This window comes from Eurytemora carolleeae, unplaced genomic scaffold (assembly GCF_000591075.1).
Source record: "Eurytemora carolleeae unplaced genomic scaffold, Eaff_2.0 scaffold1523, whole genome shotgun sequence".
Taxonomy (NCBI): domain Eukaryota; kingdom Metazoa; phylum Arthropoda; class Copepoda; order Calanoida; family Temoridae; genus Eurytemora; species Eurytemora carolleeae.
The window spans coordinates 23118-33307 of record NW_019397522.1 but is presented as its reverse complement, the minus strand read 5'-3'; the positions used below and the strand labels follow the sequence as shown (position 1 = coordinate 33307).

General features: G+C 32.3%; 1 protein-coding gene across 1 annotated transcript in view; it reads right to left on the bottom strand.

The window, feature by feature from the left end:
- Positions 1-332: 332 nt before the first annotated feature.
- Positions 333-10190, bottom strand: part of LOC111714717 (uncharacterized) — a 32168-nt gene continuing 22310 nt past the window's right edge. The window contains exons 19-28 of the mRNA XM_023489877.1: positions 9893-9986; positions 9343-9405; positions 8139-8214; positions 7071-7396; positions 5034-5176; positions 4428-4539; positions 2419-2501; positions 2223-2305; positions 661-700; positions 333-556 (exon numbers count right to left, since the gene is read on the bottom strand). Of these exons, the coding sequence (XP_023345645.1) occupies positions 500-556; positions 661-700; positions 2223-2305; positions 2419-2501; positions 4428-4539; positions 5034-5176; positions 7071-7396; positions 8139-8214; positions 9343-9405; positions 9893-9986 (1077 nt within the window). The 3' untranslated portion in view covers positions 333-499. The remainder of the gene's footprint in view (positions 557-660; positions 701-2222; positions 2306-2418; positions 2502-4427; positions 4540-5033; positions 5177-7070; positions 7397-8138; positions 8215-9342; positions 9406-9892; positions 9987-10190) is intronic.

Below are 10190 nucleotides of genomic sequence, written 5' to 3'. Positions count from 1 at the left end.
AGGTTTTTAGGGGATTTAAGACGCGGCTCAAATTCATTAAATTCGGACTCTGCACAATTTGTTACTTATTTGAAATTAAACATGTTGATTAGCTTTAATTAGAAATTTATGCTTTTTCCAAGAAATCCATTTAAAATCAGGCAGTAAACTTTTAACATATAAGCTGCATGTTTTTGGATATGTGTATTATATCATATGCAAGGAATTAAGTCTTTGTTGCAAACTCTGATTCCTATATCTTTGCAACCCAATGTCGTAGACCTTTAACATTTCAAACTATCACTTCTAATAGATTAAATAATATAATTTTGAAATATCAAAGGTTTACGACATTGGGTTCCAAAGATAGAGGGATTAGAAAATCAGAGTGTGTGGCAAAGACTCAATTCCTTTAAAGTCAAGCTGCTTGCAAAACAACTTAATAGATTTAACGGCCATGGATTAACATTTTACTGAACATAGAAGTTTGCCATTATTAGATAGGAACCATTACTGATAATTATTTAGTAAGTGAGATGGGTCTACCAGCTAGCTCGGAGATATCATTCTGTATGGACTGCATCAAACATTTAAACTTAGACCAAAGCATTGGGAACAAAAAAAAACAAAAAAAAGTTAAAAAGTTTTTATTGTAATTTTATTGTTAGTAGTTTAAATTTCCTGAATTTGTTCTACCATCTCATTTATATCCTCACTTACTCTGAACAAAAATCAAAATTTAAATGTATTGATCAACAATAAACCAGTGAACCTATGCCATTCAGCCATAACCCATTGAACCATGCAATTCAGCCATAAACCATTGAACCATGCAATTCAGCCAAAAACCATTTAACCATGCAATTCAGCGATAAGCTAATGAACCATGAACCCATGCAATGCAGCAATTCAGCATTATACCATTGAACCATGCAATTCAGCGATGAACCAATGAACTATTGAACCCTAGCAATTCAGCAATATACCATTGAACCATGCAAATCAGCGATGAACCAATTAATAATTGAACCCATGCATTTCAGCAATTCAGCAATATACCATTGAACCATGCAATTCAGCGATGAACCAATGAACTTTTGAACCCTAGCAATTCAGCAATTCAGCAATGAACCATTAAACCATGCAATTCAGCAATGAACCAATGAACCATTGAACTAATGAATTAATAAATCTATGAACATATGTGCCAAACAGTGAACCAATGAATCAATGAAGCAATTCACGAATGAATCAATGAACCAACGGAATAATGAACAAAGAAAAACAAGAAATCAATAAGTCGATGAATCAACGAATAAATGAATCTATATATCAATAAACTAATAAACAAATTAACAAAAAGAACCAATGAATCAATGAATAAATTACCCAATAAATCTATGAAACAATTAATCAATCATAAAGTAAACGAATGAACAATTAAACAAACCTATTTAGAATTATACCATTGATCCCTATAAAACAATGACTTAAATTACCAATGAATTAATAAACGATATGCACACAAATATCTATCAATCTAAGTAAAAATGAATCAATGGACCAAAGGATCATTGAATCAATGAATCAATAAATCAATGAATCAATGAATCAATAAATCAATAAATCAATAAATCAATGAATCAATGAATCAATGAATCAATGAATCAATGAATCAATGAAACAATGAATCAATGAATCAATGAATCAATGAATCAATAAATCAATGAATCAATGAATCAATGAAACAATGAATCAATGAATCAATGAATCAATGAATCAATAAATCAATGAATCAATGAATCAATAAATCAATGAGTCAATGAATCAATAAATCAATGAATCAATAAATCGATGAATCAATGAATCAATGAATCAATAAATCAATGANTTGCGAAGCAACATTTTTAAAAAGAGAAGAATAATTCAATGAGTGAATCAATAAATCAATAAATCAATGAATCAATGAATCAATGAATCAATGAATCAATAAATCAATGAGTCAATGAATCAATAAATCAATAAATCAATGAATCAATGAATCAATAAATCAATGAATCAATGAATCAATGAATCAATGAATCAATGAATCAATGAATCAATAAATCAATGAATCAATAAATCAATGAATCAATGAATCAATGAAACAATGAATCAATGAATCAATGAATCAATGAATTAATGAATCAATAAATCAGTGAATTTTACTAATTTTCCAAGTTTATACAGCAATAGAAGTTTACCTTGTGCTAAGATGGACTATACCCTCCTCCCTACACCTTCTGTTTGGTGCTGGACTACAGTTCGCAGATACAGACCCTCGCTCCTGGAGATTTAGATATTTATTTCGTTTTATATTGATTTCATACATTTACATATTAAAGTGGGTCACATAAAACTAAAGACTTGCTATATTGCTTGTACCGGTTTGGAATTTACCTGAAGGGATATGATTGATCTTTTGAGTTTTCTAGACTGGGAATCTGATAACCGCCTCTCCATTCGAAGCCGCCTCTTGGGCACTATGCAAAAAGAAACTTATAGGTAATTTTATTTGAGATTTGACCTGCAGTCATTAATTTTATTTGAGATTTGAACTGCAATAGTTCATTTTATTTGAGATTTTAAAAGCAGTCTTTCATTTATTTGAGATTTGAACTGCAGTCATTCATTTTATATGAGATTTAAAGTGCAGTCATTCATTTTATTTGAGATTTGAACTGCAATAATTCATTTTATTTGAGATTAAATTAAAGCCATCAACATGTCGAATTGAACTTTTTTTGAAAATCCCTCAATAGTAAGAGAAAAATCCGTGAAAGTTTTTGTTATTTTGGATTACAACTTAAAGGAATTACGACTTGAAAAGCTACAGTTCAATATTAAAGTTGTTACTAAAAACCTATGTCAATTTTCAAGGTGAGAAAAATTCATCTCGATTTCAAATTCAATTTTTAATAATATCATTTTCTATTTGGGTGATCAGAATTTGAATTCTTTAAAATAATAAAAATGAAAGAGCAAACTTTACAAAAAAATTCTTTATCATAAATTGATGATAAAGTTTTAAATACTCGAGTTTTCTCTTGAAATTTTCAACTTTCAAGTGTGTACACTTCAGCAGTTAGATTTAAATTCTTTCCTTCTTTTCAACGCAAATAGTATGAAAAGAAAATTTAAATATAGTGTCAGCAAGTCTTCAGGTCTGCAAATCTATTTAAAATATTCTTGAAGTACGGGCAGTTTATTTAAAGGGATTGTTTAAGGTATTTGATGAATCAAATAACAAAAAAAAATATTTTTTAAAATCTGCACTTAGCCCTATTCCTGCTAGGGGGGGGGTCAATTTGACCCCCCCCCTTTATTTTTTATTACGCAACTCAAATAATATTGGTCTGAGGCTGTAGAAATTTCTGACTTTTCCTAAACATCAATAGTCCTCCCCTTTAGGTATAAAACATTGCTTTTAGCTTTTTGGAAAACCCATAACATAAGGAAACGGATTGCACAGAAATAGCATTTTTTTGCAGATTCTAAAAGTAGATCATAAGAGCTTTCCAATGATGTAAAATTTGTCCTATTTGAACATTAAACATGGGATTTAGAGGGGGGGGGGGGTTCAAATTGAATACACCCACCCCCACAGCGTATCCAGGGTTTTAAGTAACCAAGCAGGGATAGGGTTAAAAAGATTCCTAACGTTATATTCTTAATTTCGATCAATCGAAAGTATTTCGAAAGGTATTGAATCTTTCCCACAAATTCAAATTTTCTAATCCCTATATCTTTCCAACCTCGTGGTGTAAACCTTTTATAATTCAATCTTAGATTTGATGTAAAATAATTCATTGTTAAAATATTAAAGGTCTGCGATATTTGGTTGCTAAGATATAGGGGTTAGATAATCACAATGGTTGTTTTGAATTATGAATAAAATGTTAGGGATATTTCAGACCTTTTTGATTTCTTATATTTTGCTCCGAATTTCAAAAAAAACATGTTTGCTGTTTAATTAGCGAAATTAATCTTCACCTCCAAAAGATCACTTTGCATAAATCAAAGTCATTTCCCGTTTTTTTCTTATTGAATGTTTATCCCTTCTTGCCTTTTCTCCTTGTCATTTTCCCCTGCCCGCTCTGTCAAATAGAACCCCTGCTGACACCTTGACAACTTGTCAAGTTCAAATTTTTGCAAAAAGATAATTTTCATAGATTAATAATAATACAGATAAAACACTAGATGTCGGCTTTTCAAGATTTAATTGGATTTTATTTAACAATAACCCATAGGCAGAAGGGAATCCGCGCACAGAGCGTTAAATTAAAAGAAAAAGAGAGAGCATGCGCATAACTTCTTTGTGCCTCTGCCTCAGGGTTATTGTGAACGAAAAACCCCTGAGCTAGTGTTATATCTGTATTGTTATTAATCTATGATAATCTTTTTCTCACCTCTCTCATTATGAAGGGGTGGAGGCTTGAATGTGGAGTAGATTTGTTCTTCTTGGGCTAGCACTCCTGGTTGGCTTGGGGTAAGGACTCCATTAGAAACAGGATGATGAGTCTAAAATTTGAGAAGATAATTAAATTTTGCTACTTTTGATAATACTTTTATTTCATTGAGAACCAAGATGTGCACGTTCTCGTGCAAAAATCAGGCAGTACCTTGCCAATTACTCTATTCTAACTTGAGATAGAAACAAGCGTCTGTAATATTAAAATTAATATTTATAAATGGAATCAAAAAGCATAATTGAGTTGGTAAAGTAAAACAAAAGACGAAGACGCTACGACCATTTTAAGTCAATGCTGTCGACTTCAAATTTAACTAACTTGCAGATTTGTCAAGATACAATAAAGGACCATTTTAAAGGACCATAATGATTTTAAAGGACCATAATTATTTTTTAAATGGGCCATAATAATAACAAAAAATATTATCACTATTAACTAACAGCTTTCGCAATTGATATGATGTCTGCACTGTGCGTTCTATACAAAGTATTATCATACTGTTAGTATTTTAAGTTTCAGTTTTTTATATAAATTCTTTCCTACCTGTGTGTCTTCAAAGCTTGAATCTGCATAAAATGATTCCATCTCAGAGTGTTCTGATCCACAGCTCATATAATGGTTGTTGCTGTTGGCTGTGCTGGTAGGAATGTTGCAGATGTTGTTGGGATGGTTTATTAGACTGCTCTCTGAAATACAAGAGATAATAGATCCTATGTCCGATTCACAAGAGTACCCTTTAAGCATTTTTCTAAATTGACAATGTGGAAGATATCTACGGTTTTTAGTGTAGAAAATATTTAATTTTCTTTAAATGGAGGATCCCTTTAATTTAGTATATCTAAAGATATAATTCTAAGTGACCCTCCATTAGTTTTATCATGTTAAAAGAAGGCAGAATTCATTTGGCTCTTATGTTCGACCCGATTCATAATAGTAATCTTTTAACCTTTATCTCTAAAGACTGCAACAAGGATAAAGGTATTTAATTTTAGAAGTTGTTGGCAAAAACTCAATTCCTTTGGATATCTTAATCATTCTTGGCAATCTTAAAGGGCATTTCACTTTGTTTTAAAAAGTCAAATGTTAGAAGATAAAAGGATTGTTAACTTAATTCTGTTTAAAGGGACTGTAAATGTAATTTTAATTTTCCCTCCATTGATATATGATGCAATGACACGTCTGATACAAAAAGGTACCCTTCAAAACTTTGCATGATAAAGTATGAACTAGATATATCCTATTTTCTTTATAAAAACTGTTTATTTTCATTATGGTTACTCCGCTAGATAATGCATTTAATAGCTTGAAAAGTGTTTAATTCTGATAATTTCTTCATTGTTTCTGAAGTTTTCAAAAACGAAGAAATGGATATGTAATTCATAATCAAACTGGTCAGATGAAGATTTTAAGTTAAGGGGACTGTTATTAACAAACAATTACGTTTAAAGGAAAAAGGAAATTTCAACCCTTAAATCATAACTTTTTTGTTATCATTGAAGCCTCTGGCCCTGTGATGGTAAGATTGCGAATCAAATATATATGAAAAGGAAATTGAGAGTTGAAAGTATAGTAAACTGTATTTCTATATATATCTATATGTATACAGCCTAAAGCTAGACATATCATTTTATTTAACCTATGTTGAACAAGATTAACCCTATAAAGGCAGGGGGGTCTGAATCTATGTATAGCCGGGGGGGGGGGCGCCAAACGCCCTCCCAGCCTGTTTAGGGTAAAGTTACGACAATTGGGTCTACGTTTTTAAGAGAGCATTTAATATTTCCAATGCAGCGATATTAAATCCTAAAAAAGTGTGTATTTCACTCAAACACGTAATGGGAAAAAATATTTTGATCAGAGGGTGGGGAAGTGATTTTGAAATATTTACATAAATATATATGAGTAACAAATTAAAACATGCATCATTTTACTTTTTAAAAATGATTTTGATTAATAGTTTGCGAAATTATTTTTCAACATTTTTCTCTCAATCAAATAATATAAATGTTGTGTTTGTTTTGTCTGCATTTGAATATCTTAAAACCTTGTGAAGAATGCATCTCTCTGTAGTTTTGCATCAAAAACAAGCAACATTATTGCATGTATTGCATATCAGATATTGGATTTGAGTTTTTTAATACAGTTTTTTTTCGGGTCTTAGAAGATATCATCTTCATTGGAGTACTATCAGTTGCCCGCTGTCAATCGGAGGCCCAGCTTTTCATTGGATGGTTCAATGATAATGATTTACATATAGACGTAAGAAAGAAACAGTAGGTAATCGCAGAGAAAAAAGACTGCAGGTCTTAGGGATACAGTATAGATCCAGACTATAACATGAAATGTTTAAGACTTGTATCAAATTTATAGTGTTGTAACGCCTAGGCCTTTGATTAAACCTCCCTGACTCGATCATAGTTTGTGTACCCCTAGACATGTATATTTTAAACCATACTTTTTTATTATTATTAATTTTGATTAAGAGTTTTCGTCTTTTAGATAAATGTGGATTTCTTACACGACCTTTTCAAATTTGCAAACTGATTCTTTCATTTTATTTGCTAAATTTTATATATTTACCTTCTCTATTTGCTGTGTTTAATGTTGGATGGGTTGCTTGATAAATGGAAGCACTTTCATACTGAGAGTCAAACCCCCTCTCCTCCTGTACCCTGTAAACCCGTCCCAGCATCCCTCCGTACTCCGGGTACCCTGGGACCAGGCCTGGGACGGAGAAGTTGCTTCCATATCTAATTGCACCTGGAGAAGGACCGTTAAAGGAGTTTAAGGACCCAACCCTGACTCCTTGAAAGGAGGAAGGTCCTCGGCTTGGAGGCATCGGAGGAAGGCCTGGGTCACACAGAGGCAATGGACCAGACTCCGCTGTTAGTCCTCTATTATAAACTCTAAAAATATATATTTAAGTTAAACATGCTTTATTTTGACATACGTATTTTTGTTTTATTTGTTATTTGTTCCCAATCCAGGGTTCTGCAGTATTCGTATTTTATTGAGTCCATGAGCTTTGAACTCATAAATAGACAGAATAAATGAGTTTCACTTCTTGTTAAGTTAATCTTCCCCCCCCCCCTCTCTCTTATCGGCCACTAATCTAACAATTAAAAATATTCGTAAAAAACTGAAAATATAACACGGATATGTGAATGTTCTGTTTTAGACGTTCGTTTTCTTTGTTTTCTATTAAATTACAATTGTTGGTATTTTCTATAAATAATACAAAAGGACAAATATCAGGTCAATACGCTTTATGATGTGATTTCTTAATGAAAACAAAAACAAAAAAGAGTGAAATTAGTATTTCACATTCAGAACATGCAAAGCTGTGTGCAGTATATGTACCTTACACTGTAGCATGGTATTACCTGTAGGGACTGTTCCTAACACTGTAGCATGATATTACCAGTAGGGACTGTTCCCAACATAGTAGCATGATATTACCAGTAGGCACTGTTCCAAACACTGTAGCATGGTATTACCAGTAGGGACTGTTCCCAACATAGTAGCATGATATTACCAGCAGGCGTGTTCCAAACAGTGTAGCTTTGTATTACCAGTAGGGACTGCTCCCAACATAGTAGCATGATATTACCAGTAGGCACTGTTCCAAACACTGTAGCTTGGTATTACCTGTAGGGACTGTTCCCAACACTGTAGCAAAGCATTTGTCTCTGTTGGAATGCACTGATTAAACCATCACATTGAACTAAACAAAGATATTTATTTTTTCTAAATCTTTAGCAATTCTCATATTTTGGAGTTCAATTGTTTTAACCAAGAACTGAGTACATAACCTTTGCAAAATCTACAGTTGTCATAACTTATGATGTCTAAACCTATAGATCACACAAACTACACTGATGTCATAACCTAGAGTGTTCTGATATCCTGCAATTATCATTGTTTATAGTAGTGTACAGTCGTCATAACCTAGAGCCATGATCTTCAGCATATTCTACAATTTGCAAACCCCATATAATCCTTAACTTCTAAAAACTTATGTCTGCAGTTATCATAACCAATATCTGTCATAACCTAGAGCTCTTATAACCTACAGTTGTCATTACCAATATCTGTCATAACCTAGAGCTCCTATAACCTACAGTTGTCATAACCTAAAGCTCTTATAACCTACAGTTCTCATCACCAATATCTGTCATAACCTAGAGCTCTTATAACCTACAGTTGGCATAACCAATATCTGTCATAACCTACAGTTGTCATGACCAATATCTGTCATAACCTACAGCTCTTATAACCTACAGTTGTCATAACCAATATCAGTCATAACCTACAGATCTTGTAACCTACAGTTGTCATAACCATATCAGTCATAACCTAAAGCTCTGATAACCTACAGTTGTCATAACCAATATCTGTCATAACCTACAGCTCTTATAACCTACAGTTGTCATAACCAATATCAGTCATAACCTACAGCTCTTATAACCTACAGTTGTCATTACCCATTTTAGTCATAACCTACAGATCTTGTAACCTACAGTTTTCATAACCTGCAGTGTTTATAACCTAAAGTTTCCATAACCTACAATTGTCATAAAACCTACAATTATCACAACCTACAGAATTGGCATAACCTACAGTTGTTATAACCTACAGTTGTCATAACATACAGCTATCATCACTTACAGTTTCCATAGCCCACAATTGTCACAACCTACAGAATTGTCATAACCTACAGTTGCTATAACCTACAGTTGTCATAACCTACAGTTGTCATAACCTACAGTTGTCATAACCTACAGCTATCATAATCTATATAGTGTCCTAACCTAAAGTTCGCCCAGTTGTCGCGGTTTTAATTTTTCATTACCTGACTGTTGGCTGGTTTCATGAGAACTTTTCTTAATTCTTCGAGGTTTCTCTCTTCTTTCTACTGAACAAACAAAAAATGAATATTAATAAAAACTGCGAGACAAAATTCTCCGTTTTCATATTTAATCTTGATATTCTGTTAATTCTAACTTATAATGGAGAGCCATGTCACTCAAGTAACTTAATTTTACTTCTAAATAAGACAAATTTTAATAATGTACATCATTTATATTTCAAAGTTATAACAACTTTGGGTTTCTAAAATTGAAAACTAAATAAGCCATGAACAAATTTTCAATTATTTCTGAATTAAAAAGGTTTGAAAATGATTTCTCTGTTTTTATTTTCTAAAAATCTAGCTCTAATGCTCTTTTATCCATCTTTAACACAATCGTTTATAAAATAAACATTACTTTTAATTTTCCATCTTTAACAGGGAAAGGATACAAGAAAAGTGAAAACCTCCTTTTCCTATTAACCCTATTCAGATTTCCCGATTGGGCTATTTTTGTCTAATTTAGATGAGGCCCCCGCCACCCTGGTAATACCTGATGCTTTACCCCTAGAAGAAAGAGAACCGGAAGTAGTTTCCCCTGTGGATTGACTCTGCTCCTCGCCACTAGATCTCTCCTCACCAGAACCCTTGGTTAGGAATTATCTTTAAAAATGTACAAATATATTTAAAATGTTTTATTTCCACCAAAGATATTAGGATTGGCTAGATCGGCCACAGAACATAATTCATCACAAGAAACCATAATCTGTCAAGAGAACAACTGTTATTGAACTTTTACTGTATTAAAAATTTAATGAATCTATCTATAAATTCATTAAACATTTATTAAT